Source organism: Cupressus sempervirens, chromosome 3, assembly GCF_028749045.1.
Source record: "Cupressus sempervirens isolate cs-2001-9-10 chromosome 3, ASM2874904v1, whole genome shotgun sequence".
Classification (NCBI taxonomy): domain Eukaryota; kingdom Viridiplantae; phylum Streptophyta; class Pinopsida; order Cupressales; family Cupressaceae; genus Cupressus; species Cupressus sempervirens.
The window spans coordinates 868,348,641-868,361,703 of NC_143120.1; the positions used below are offsets into that span (position 1 = coordinate 868,348,641).

The 13,063-nt window shown below is 33.8% G+C and overlaps 1 protein-coding gene across 1 annotated transcript in view; it reads right to left on the reverse strand.

Annotated features, from left to right (window-relative positions):
- The window catches only part of LOC149569538 (uncharacterized), a 35,318-nt gene extending 22,831 nt beyond the window's left edge, over positions 1–12,487 (reverse strand). The window contains exons 1-3 of the mRNA XM_089816938.1: positions 12,293–12,487; positions 11,830–12,113; positions 1,220–1,812 (exon numbers count right to left, since the gene is read on the reverse strand). Of these exons, the coding sequence (XP_089673064.1) occupies positions 1,220–1,812; positions 11,830–12,113; positions 12,293–12,487 (1,072 nt within the window). The remainder of the gene's footprint in view (positions 1–1,219; positions 1,813–11,829; positions 12,114–12,292) is intronic.
- Positions 12,488–13,063: the final 576 nt, after the last annotated feature.

Here is a 13,063-nt window from a genome sequence, read left to right on the forward strand (position 1 = left end):
CAGAGGACCCAAAATAGCAAGAATTAACTACCAATTGTAATAAACATAACAAGGCAAACTTGAAAGGAAGGGCCCACTTTAATATTAAAAAAGAAAGTGTTTTATTAAAGGAAATGTGTTTTTTGAGTGCAGATGCAGCCAATCCCACTGGGGGCGCCTATCCATCATGGGGACTTCCAAGGCATCCACAGCCATCCCTGGAACTTCCAAGCCCCCTGGTCTGCCATCCTTGAAACATGTCTTACCATCACCAAGCTGGTAATGTTGGGCAAGCATCTTTTATTAAGATGACAAAACTCTTAACACATTCAGGCAGAAACAGCAGGTAGAAATAGAGGTGTTGTAGAAATAGCAAAGATGGTTGATAGAGAAGATAAAATAGAAAGGCACTTCAAGCAAGTTATCATATGCAGAAGATCCGATGAAACGCCCAAATGTAACCAGGCATGACTCCAACTCTTTTTCTGTTCAGCAATTATTGCAACTACAGCATTACATTGCATAAATATATGCATAAGTACTGTTGAACCCCTGACAGCACTAAATTGCAGTTAAAACAAAAGCACTATAGGTTATGCCATCTGTTTCTTTTTTTTCTGAATAAACACATGCACGAGTGTTGAAAACTCCCCAGCAACACTAAATTCCTCTTCAAATAACAGTATTGCGTGAAGGTACTGCAATAAGTGCGTGAATCCGTTCCCTAAAGTAGGTGGTGACCTATTTAAACCATAATAAGCTGCCGAAGTCTTGATATCACAAAATATTTTTTAAAAACATTCATGTTTTATCAGTCCTAGACTATCTTCTCCGAAGGCCATTTGAATCCGCCATTTGGAATGGTGGAAGCTAGGAGTCTATAATAAAATATTCACAAAAAAATGATATTTCATCAAAACCTTCCATTTAGCGCTTCAAAACTCCACACAAAATCATTTTCAGATACAATGCATCCATATACAGCTGCGTTTCATCGAAATCCATTTCCAAAAACCTTTAGGCACTCTTTATCCAAATATCTAGTTCACACTAACAATTAGGGATCAAATAACCTTGTTATTTAATCAAATAAACAAAAAAATGGATCAACATACAAACACATCTGAAATACGAGCTCTTTTTAGGAAAATATTATCCTCGGATCTTTACCGATACAAAATACTTATAACTACATGCTTCTGCTACCCAATACAACAGAATATCTTCAGAAAAAACGCACCTTGGATGTAGTAGGCCGTGGAAGGCCATCCTCGCTTTGCCGTTGAAAACAATTGCAGATCTTCGTGAGACATTTTACTATTAATGGCGACTTCAATGATATCCCCCAATTTGGCAGGCGGGGGTACCCAATAAGACATCCCGGGACGGAAAGGAAGCCACACAGGGGCCGCTCTTTTGACGGCCATTTTATGAATTGTCTCCTCAAGTGTCTTCACGGCAAAGGCCTCCATCTCGCTGCCCTCGAGATGCACCTCTATCAGCTCCCCGCGCCTGTTCCTCCGCCTGGAAGATCCAGACTTATGCCTTATACTCGCTGCTCTTGAACTGTGCCCTAACTCGAAACATTTTTGCCCTGACTCGTGGTTTAGCTGCCCTACTTCAGAAGATTTTTCGAGCAAATGACCCCGCAGCAATCGATTGACGCAAAGGCTCCCTCGCGCCATCATTTTCTTGATATGTACAGAAATCTCTCGTTTTCTCAGATCCGAAATTGGTGTGAAATTGCAAGACGAGGGTTCGAGAGGCAGGGGGTTTCGTTTAGGATTTGGATTAGGAAGTCGTGCTGTTACCGAGAACTCTACGTTTGCTTTGCTGTTGTTTTTAAATCCGTATATATTTGCTACGCAGTTTTGGTTCTAGATGATTGGTAGAACGATGACGTTCGAATTTCCTCGCAAAAGGAATAAAACAAAACCTGGGAATTGCAAATGCTGTTTACTGAGGCGGTTTCAAGGTGCGGCCGATTGTTCCTAAAACCACTGGTTGCCACCCGCTTTATCCTGTTTTGGTTTTTTCTTTTTTTCAATCACAAAATTGTTTTAGATTGATAGAGGAACAACTTTGTCACGTAAATACTTGAGACTCAACGGTATTCATTTTGTCAAAAAAAAAAAATTGTAATCTTGATTTCATCTTTATGATATGGGAACCTTCCAACTTCACTTTACCTATTCAATATTGGAAAGTCTTAAAAAAGGATTTTTTAATGTTTTTAAGTAGTTTATTCTTCTTCTTTTTTGAAGAAAAGGGTAAAAACTTTATTGAAAATCAGACAGAAACATTACAAAGGGAGCAAAGGACTGAGGTCCCAAGGAAAAACAAAAACATCAAACCAACACCATCATCTATCACCATTCTCAGCCCTATCCTCATCGAGAATATTCATTAAATCAAGACAGATCTCCTGAGGAACCAACTCCCACTCCTCAATTCTCCATCCCTCAGCATGCTCAAAAGCCCATTTTGCCAAATAATCAGCTGCCCTATTCCATTCCCTTGGAATATGGACAAATGTCACCATTTCCATCAAAGACCTGACCTACAAAATTTGTTGCACAACCCTCGCCAACTGCCAACTAACATCATCCACTTTCTGTTCAATAAGCAAATTGATCAAAACCTAGGAATTAGATTTAAAAACTATCCTTCTCCACACTAAAGCATGAGCTCTCTCAAGAGTGTCCAAAATAGTCAACCCTTCCACCAGGTTTATGGTTTGTATTCTTCATAGATTGAAAAGAGAAAGATCATTGAGCCCAGAGAATCCCTACCAATCCCGCCAGTACTAGCCACACCCGGATTGCCCTTAGAACCATCAGTATTGATCTTCAAAACACCATAAAGGGGAAGTTTCCATTTGTCATCCCTATCAATTTTTTGTTTCTCATGACGCCTTCTCTTAGCCCTAGTCAAGGCCAAAGGAGACCCTAGAATCCCCAATCTCTCCACCAACTATGTATCCCTTTTCCCCAAAGGGAATTCCACTTCACACTTAACTTCCACTGTCTCTTGAACCATGCCCAATAACCACTGCCAAATTTGTTGTACCAATCTCTATTCTCCACGAAAAATCATTCGATTGCGCTCTAGCCAAATCTACCACAATAAGAAGATAGGCCCCACAAACCATAACTCTTGCAAAAAGGGTGCCACAAAAGGGGGCCGACCCATCCGCTGCCAAAACTCAATCAAGGAGGAAGCATAAACACAAGGAGTTGTCCAGACACCCACCAAAAATGCCAAAGTTGTAGGGCAAAAGAGCAACGAAAGAACAAATGGGTAGAATCCTCCTCACTAGCCCCACACATAACACAAATAGAAGGATCGAGGAAACCTCTCTTTCGAATATTATCCCAAGTCAAACACTTATTCCAGGCCAACATCCAAACAAAAAAATTACATTTTGGCCAAGAAAACTTGTTCCATACCTTCTTCCACCACTGAATTTCAGGCCCAACCAACTTCTGAGACAATAACCTACTATAGCCAAAAGCTACAATATAGATCCCCATAGGATCGGGCGACCAGGCAAGCACGTCATCTTCCTGGAGAGAGCAACATCTTCTACTAGAGAGGATACTCTACAACACAACACATTCCTCCTACAAACTAGCATCTGGTCACTCATCTGGGGGCTTCCATTTAGCCATCTCCATTTGACCACAAGGGACAAAGGACTTAAAGTCACTTACCCGTGACCAACCAACCTCTAGGAATCTCTGACAAAGAACCAATAAGTTGGGAAACTGAGAAGCAATGGGAGGAAAACCATCCCAAGAGTCAAACCAGAATTGGGCCTCTGTCCCCCTCTCTTATGGATCCAAAATAATCCATCCTTAATAAGCATAGCCCCTTTCTTAAGGGTATCCCATATCACAGATCTCTTCCCTACAAGGGGGTACCTAGAAATTTTGAGTTGAGGAGTCCCCGGGAGATACTTCTGGGAAAGAACCTTTGCCCAGCTCTTATCCTACTCATTATGTAATGACCCGATTTAGGGCCATTGGATTTAAACCCCCACTGTGCATATATTTCATGATTTTTGTTCCTAATGATCCTTACAGCAATGTTACTATTATGTATATATAAATTTTATAGTGTAATAGTCATGTCCCTTCAAAATAATTATATTATATTTATAACAATATAATTATATTAATTATATATTAATAATCTTAGTTTACATTAAAATATAATATATTTATATTTATATTATAATATATATTAATTTAATAATATATCAGCTATATTTATTATTAGATTATAATACTTTATTAATATAACACGTTGCTACATTAAAATATATCTTAATCTTAATTATATTATATTATTATTATTATACGATATATGATATCATTATATGATTGTAATATAATATTACTTTATAAAATATTATTATTTTAATATCACTATTTATATTACTTTATATATAATATTTATTTATTATTTAAATTATATGCTAAAATGGGGTTATCACAATCCTCCCCTCTTGAATTTGCTTGTCCTCGAGCAATTGATTTGATCCTTGTTAATTCATAGTCTGGATTCATTCTCTTTCTTACATATGTGTTAGATACTTGCAAACTAAATATGTTAGTATATAATAGCATTTACAAGAACATATGTCAAAAAAAAGAAAAACACAAAGTAGACACATTAATGCATGAAGACACGATGCAAACACGATGTAGGCATATGAATGCAGGAAGACATGAAGCAAACACATTGATGCACGAAGACATGATGTAGACACATAGTATACATGTTAAAACCCTGCTTACAAATTGAAATATGAAAAAGTAAGGAAATGTTTTACCACCTTGATCATGAATATCGTGCTCCTTTCCCCTATCTCAAAATAGAAAGTTAGATTGGAAATGCATATTTTTTATAGCTAGTACTATAATAGGGTGTATCATTCCATAGTGGATGGAAGATTTACTATGGCTCTGAGTTTGGACACGCTCAGCTTGGGGCTCCCTTAGAGTTTTAATCCATATTGGGATTCTTGCACCCCAACGCGACCGATTTACTCCTCCCCCTATGCACACTCCCTACCCACTAGGAACAAACTTAATTTTTGACGTGGATGGAAGATTTACTACTGCTCTGAGTTTGGACACGCTCAACTTGGGGCTCCCTCAGATTTTAAAATCCATATTGGAATTCAATTGCCCCAACGCGATCAATTTACTCCTCACCTTATGCACACTTCCTATCCATCAGGAACAAATATTTTGAATAATGTCTCCTTTTGAGACCCTAAAGAGATTTCTATCCACTTTTCTTATAGTTTTATCTTTCACTTTAAGTAGAAATTAGTTTAGATATGTCACAAAAAAAAAAATATTATACTCTCAAATATATAAATATCTATAATCATGGTGTACGATATATCAAATTTATTATTCAGAGTATTAATGATATTTTGATTCATTATAAATAAATATAATGAACAAAATAAACTTAACATATTTATTGCATCCAAATTATAACACGTAACATGTCATATTTACTAGTAGTTGCACATTTATGTACATGCAACGATGCGATAGGTCGTGGCATGTAAAATAAATTATGAAAAATATTTTAGAAAAATATCATAGAACTCTTAAAGATTATTGTCTTTAATAAATTTATATTAAAAAATTGGTTATTAAAAATATGTCATTCTATAAAGCAATCAAAATTACTTCAAATTGAAGTGTGTAACAAATTCATTTTAAGGAAAATCAAATTTCAAAATTAAACTAATTGAAAATGAGCATAATTTTTTTATATATATATAATTATTATGAAAACAAATAAATTAACATTTACAAAATTTTAATTATATGATTTGTTCCATATTACATTTAAATAACTCTATCATGTTTAATGTCAAAACTAATTTTTAATATTAAAAGGTTATATTTAAAATTTCTCAAAATATAATATTAATAAAATTAATATAATTGTTACATTTTTTATATCTCATATATATTTACGTATGTAACAAATTTATTCTAAGAAAAATAAAAAAATTAGAACTAAATTCATTGAAAATGAACATAATTTTTTTTTAAATAAATAAAATCGCATATATATCAATATTTGAATTATATGATTTATTCCTTATTATATTTAAATAACTCTATCATATTATATGTTAAATCTAATTTTAATATTAGACTTTTATATTCAAAGTTTCTCAAAAAGTAATCAAATTCATTCTAAGAAAAATAAAAAATTAAAACTAAATTCATTAAAAATGAGCATAATTTTTTTAAATATATAATTATTATAAAAAATAACTAAAGTTAAATAACATCAAAATTTGAATTATATGATTTTTCCTTATTACATTTAAATAACTCTATCATGTTATATGTCAAATCTAATTTTTATATTTAATTTTTTTCAAAAAATAATATTAATAAGATAAAGAAAAAATTTACATATTTTATATTTCATATATATTTTGTGTTATGTCTCTTCAAAAATTATTTTTTAATAGAGTTCCTATCTTATAATGTTTTTAAAAAAATCTACAACAATATCTATTTGAATTTTAAGAAAGTTTTTTAAATGAGATAAATTACAATGCTAAAAGGAAAGTATCATAAAAGAATAATTTATTTTTAGAAATATTTAAAAATGAGTTTTAAACTTATGTCAAAAAATCAATCCAAAAATCAAGAGGGCCAAGTTTTTACGGCATTCTACCATCCTACCATTCTTTATATTTTTCATTTATAGACTAAAATTACCCTATTTTTTCTATTAAAAGTACAAAGCTGCTTAAAAATGTGTTTTGTTTATTATAAAGTTTGCTACAAATATTTGAATATTTTGGCCTAATGACAAACAATAGAAATAGAGTAGTCCCACTTTAAAAAGTACATGTATCAAGAAAATGATATCTAATATATTTAGCTACGAAAATTAAATTAGTTTTAAATAAAAATGTAATATATTACTTTTAATAAAGAGTCAAACTGTACCAAGGATATGATAATTTGATATTTTGAAATGGAAGGTATAAATATTAACGTTTGACATTTTCACTATCTTCTTTTTGTCCATATATGTGTTAAAGATTTGTATGTCTTATCTATTTCATCAAGTGACGTCATTTTATAATCAATCATATAAATTGAACCACTTAAATATAAACCAGTAGTCACATTCTTTTGTGCAACTCACATGTTTATAAATAACAGAAAATATATAACATTTAAACACCATATTCAATAAACTTTTTGTAGAAAGAAAAAATCGCACTTAGAAAGGTTATTATTATGGATATAAAACTCAAAGAACTTATATGCATTTTTACAATTCATAATGCAATCTACAAATAGAAAAAAACAATAAAACAAGTTCCAAATCCATAGAAAAAGAATTACAAATGCATAGTAAAAATGTTTACATGGTATGCATGTATGTAGAGCATAAATCTTCTTCGTGATAATACAAACATTATTTCCACGGTGTAGAGATGCCCACGTTTGATTTAGGTGATTTGAATGACCAATCACACATTGTCAAACTGATGTATGATTGGTTAATTAGTCACCAAATCTACCAATGATTATTAGCAAAGGCATGACATGTGAAAGGCCAATTAAATCTGTAGAGAAAATTCGAGTCTGTTTAGGAAAACATCATCTTTGAATCAATGAGCTATGAATATAGTCTTGTAAAACCAAAAAATTATCATTGAAAAGGGAAAAAAACAATTTGTAAAAGCCCTTACCAAGTATCAAAGTAAGACATAAATTTTTAGTATTTAATTTAAGAAAATTATTTTGTGTAATGGAAATCTATAATCTTGAAAGAAAGAACATTTACATTTCTTATTCATGAGTTTTAGAAGAAGCTACTCATTTCAGCATTAGACATAATGTCTGGTAGATAGCTTTCAGTAGAAAAAAAAAGTCTGCCATATGTAATTGCATACTTTTAAGGTACACATATCAACTATAGGGCATTTCTCTCAATGTAGCTAGAGGATTCAATACCCTATAGTTCGGATACCAATAGCGTTACATGCGACAATTCTAACATTCTAGCGTATCTTCTGATTCATCTGGCATTACCAATCAATAATAATAATAATAAGTAAATTTCAAAGAATAAATAGAAATAACTCAAATCTAAATCAGATGCACATATATTATTCAGAGTATTAATGATATTTTGATTAATTATAAATAAATATAATGAACAAAATAAACTTAACATATTTATTGCATCCAAATTATAACACGTAACAAAATATATTAAAAAAATTCATTATAAAAGCTTACCTCATACGAATCAATCTCCTCTTACCATTCTATGCTGTCATAATCTGAAATCTACGTAACTTCAATCATCGTGGTGTATGTAGTAGACATTATTCATTAATGACCCTAGCTACTAGGAAAAAATTTAAATGGTCCTTGGAAGTTTTCTACTGCCCTAGTCACACTATATATATTTATTATTACTGAACCAAGTTCCACCGTATGTCTGCTATTGGACTTGGGCTCACGTATTGGGGCTGCCATTGTTTTCAAGTAATGTTATCATGCATGGTTACAATGCAAAGTTAGTGCCTTAAATCTATCCGCAGGTATATTCGATGCCTTCTACTTTATTTGCCAGACACTTTTCAAACTGTCAAAACATTCACCGATTATAATCTTTCTCCACAATGTCAGCCCAACAAAACTATGTTAAGAAAAATATTTGTTGATGTCGTTGTGGATACATTTCCAGGCAGACTATAAAAGTATAGAAATATATATAGGGTCAAATTATTTGCGGTTTGAACCAGAATTGATCCTATTGTAATGTTGTCACATATATGTCCTCCCACGTTGGATTCTTCCACACCAGAACAAGGGCCGTGTGTTTCATAAAAATTTCGTAGGTGTTTGCATATTTCACCCGCTACACATTCCACTCCAAATTAGAATAAAAAATATATATTAAAAAAATATCTTTGAATCTAGACCCGGTGCTGACGATTAAGATGGATACGAGTCTTGCATTATAAATTTGTTCAACGGCATAAGTCAGTTGCTAGTAATTATATTTCCTCCTTTAATTGTCATTGGAAGCCTTAATATTTTACATCTGCTCAAGGACATCGTTTCATGACATTTCTGTCATCAATGAGGCTGCACAATGATGAAAGGGCATTAACAATCTCATACAGCTCAAGCGTTGCGGAATTCTAGAGGATTGCTTCTTATTCTCCACCCGTTTCTCTGGAGAAGCCTAGAAAATCTCAGCTATGGACCTTCACATGGTGCACATGTTGCACCTTCCACATCGCATCGTGCCAGCCTCCTCAAACTTTATGAATGAATATGGGCTCCTTTTGTCGATGCCAATGAGAGAGAGTTATTCTTGTGGTGAAAACTTGCTGTGATTTTTCCAAACTAAACCCAAAGATGCCCAAGCTACGAAATTGCATGATTGGAGAATTTGTCGAAATTGAACGAATCAGTAAAAATCTGCAGTAATGGAGCCACATCCCAAATCAAACATCTCATTTCTTGCGTTCAATCCTAGGTTTCCTCAAACATAAACGTCAATTTTTTCATGATACACGGACCCAAATCTGGTTTCTGATTTTGGCATCTGCAGGATGGAAAGTTGGGTGTTTCTGCTGGGTTTTCTAGTTCTGTCATGGGGAGCTCAAGTGCAGGCCGGGTATTCTGATCACAAATACAGTAACCTCTTTATGCAAATAAAGTTTGCCCCTTTCAGAATCCAAGGTACTTGGACTTTTACAACTGTAAATACAGAGCCTTTCTGCCCATTTCTTTTCTTAGTTGGTAGGTTTTTGTTTTTCATTTGTGGTTTCTTCCCTGAATGTTCAATGACATATGTATGCAGCTCCTGGATTATGAGTGCCATCTCTATTAATCGCAAACTACTACCCTCAACTTCTACTCCTCGCTCGTGTCGTCGTTGATAAGATTATTGAGTGTGTATGGCCATTGACTTAAGCATTCCCAAACACTGTTTCATCTTTATATTCAGTTCCCTGTAATGTTTATAAATTTAATATCTAAAATATGTATATATCACACTAATATTGTTAAGTCATATTGCTGGGCAATAAATTCTTTAACTTCTTGTTTTCATATTTTCAATTCGGGATGGCAGGATCATGCTCTAATATTACTTGTAATGACCCGATTTAGAGCCATTGGATTTAAACCCCCACTGTGCATATATTTCATGATTTTTGTTCCTGATGATCCGTACAACAATGTTACTATTATGTATATATAAATTTTATAGTGTAATAGTCACGTCCCTTCAAAATAATTATATTATATTTATAACAATATAATTATATTAATTATATATTTATAAGCTTAGTTTATATTAAAATATAATATATTTATATTTATATTATAATATATATTAATTTAACAATATATCAGCTATATTTATTATTAGATTATAATACTTTATTAATATAACACGTTGCCACATTAAAATATATCTTAATCTTAATTATATTAGATTATTATTATTATTATACAATATATGATATCATTATAATATAATATTACTTTATAAAATATTATTATTTTAATATCACTATTAATATTACTTTATATATAATATTTATTTATTATTTAAATTATATGCCTGTACTACTAACTTAATCAATTAGACATGACCAGCAAAGGATAACCAATGCTGAGTCCAATGATTAACTTTCACCCAAAATTTATCCAAAATTATCTGCCAAGACTCCCTAGGAAGTCTCCTCACCGAGATAGGAATACTAAGATAAGTCAATGTGAGGTTCCTAATCTGAAATCTTAGAGTATGAGTAATCCTTTGCTGAATGGGGACCAAAGTGTTAAAAAAGAAGATAAAAGAATTTCCTTCATTAATCTACTAACCAGAAGCAACCAGGTAAGCATACAAGACCCTCTGTATATTAGAGGCCTCCCTCATTGTAGCCATCCCCATCAAAGCAGTATCATCCACAAATACTAAAGTTACACAACTTCGAACCCATTGGATCCATTCTTCCACAAAGCCAAAAGCACTAAGAATCCGCCAAAGGAAGGACCACCTCACTCTATCATAAGCCTTAGCCATGTCCAGTTTGATAAACATTGCTTTTTCATTTGAGTTGGCCATATAATGGATGACCTTAGTTGCAATGACAATCCCATCTAGAATTTGCTTGCCTGCTACAAAACCACTTTACTCTTTAGAGATCAAATCTACAAGCGCCTTCTTCAACCTAACAGCAATTAGTTTAGAAATAATTTTATAGATTGCATTGCATAAAGATATGGGCCAAAATTGGCTTAACCTATTAGCCCCCTCATTCTTGGGATAACAGCAAGACATGTAGCATTTAGAGCCCTTAACATCTACCTTTTGTGTTAAAACTCATGAACCGTAGCCAGGAGATCAAGTTTGATGATATCCTAGAATTCTTGAAAAAAACTCAATTGGGAAACCATCAGGACCCAACACTCTCCCTTTCTTCATATTAAAAATAACCCCTTCAAGCTCCTCAAGTGAGATATCTCTCATGAGCTACCGATTCATATCTCCAAACACAAGAGAGGGGACACAAGAAAGAATTTGCGCTTCCTTAGGAGATCCCTGTGCGAGTCCTCTCGAAAGAGAGAGTCAAGGTATTACACTACCTCCTTAGAATTTTCAAGAAGGAAGAAAAATGGTCTCCCCTACCATTCACCAGACCAGAGATAGAGTTACCATGTCTCTTGGCTTTCACAGAGCTGAAGAAAAAAGTTGTACTTTTTGTCCCCTTGCTAAAGCCACTCAATTTGTGCCTTTTGTTTCCAATACATTTCCTCTCGCAGTTCCCACTCTTCCAGTAATTTCACAGGCCGAGCCTCATCCTGAAGCAATTTAGCTGTTACCCCATCCTCCCTAATCCTTCTTGTGATGCCATCCAAATCTGTCTGGGCCAATTCTTTTGCATGGAATACATTCCCATGGTGTTGACGATTCCACCATTTGAGCTCAAATTTAACATATTGAAGAAGCTTAGCAAAGACATACACTGATGTGTCATAGGCTGGTCTACCTTTCTTCCACCAATCAGAGACCAAATCATTCAAAGATGAGTCCTATAGCCACATAAGTTGGAACCTAAAAGAAGGCTTACGAAGCACCCAAGTTGACTTTGTAGAAAGTTTAATAGGCCAATGGTCTAATCTTCTCCAATCCAAGATCTCAAAGCAAGATGACCACATCCCTCCAATCCAGTAATAAGAAACCAGAAATCGATCTAACCTTTCTACAATACAAAACTCTCCAACCTGACAGTTGTTCTGGAGGTGAACTGACCATTGCTAGGTTTGATATCCACAAGATTCAAGGTATTGATATTGTCTCGAAGTAGCAATGCAAAAGGCTCCGATCTTCCAGTACCACCACGCTTCTCAGCTAACTCACAAATATCATTGAAATCTCCAACCAAAATCCAAGGATGAAAAGGCATCATGCTATAGATCAATCTGATGTGGGACCACAAAACTTGTTTACCCTAGAAATCAGTAGGAGCATAAATATTGGAAAATAATATGACGTCCCTTGTCTCTAGGCTAGTAGCAATCATAGACATAGAGGATTTAGAGGAAATCCACCAAAGAGGCTAGATTTTTTGTGGATTCCATAAACATGCCAGACCCCCAAAAGCTCCATGAGCTCCAATGCATCGGCACTCCCCACTTCTCCACAACCTAGGCTTCAACCCTTGCATACTCTCAACAAATAACTTAGTTTCCTGCAAAAATACCACATCAGGACCTTGCCTTCTAACTAACTCATGAATCGCTTTTTGTTTAGGGTCGTTGTTCAAGCCCCATATATTCCATGATAGAAAAATCATTTCAAGGGGCATGAAAAAATAGAATCTAGAGGCTTAACTGCCCTTGACTCCACCAAATTTTCATCAGCTAGTTTAATATTTTCCACATCCTTTTTTCTGCCAGGTTTAACAAATTTATCTACTCCACCCTTCTTAATATCTTTCTGCAGAATGCCCAATTTAGGAGGAGGCTTAGTCTTCACTGTT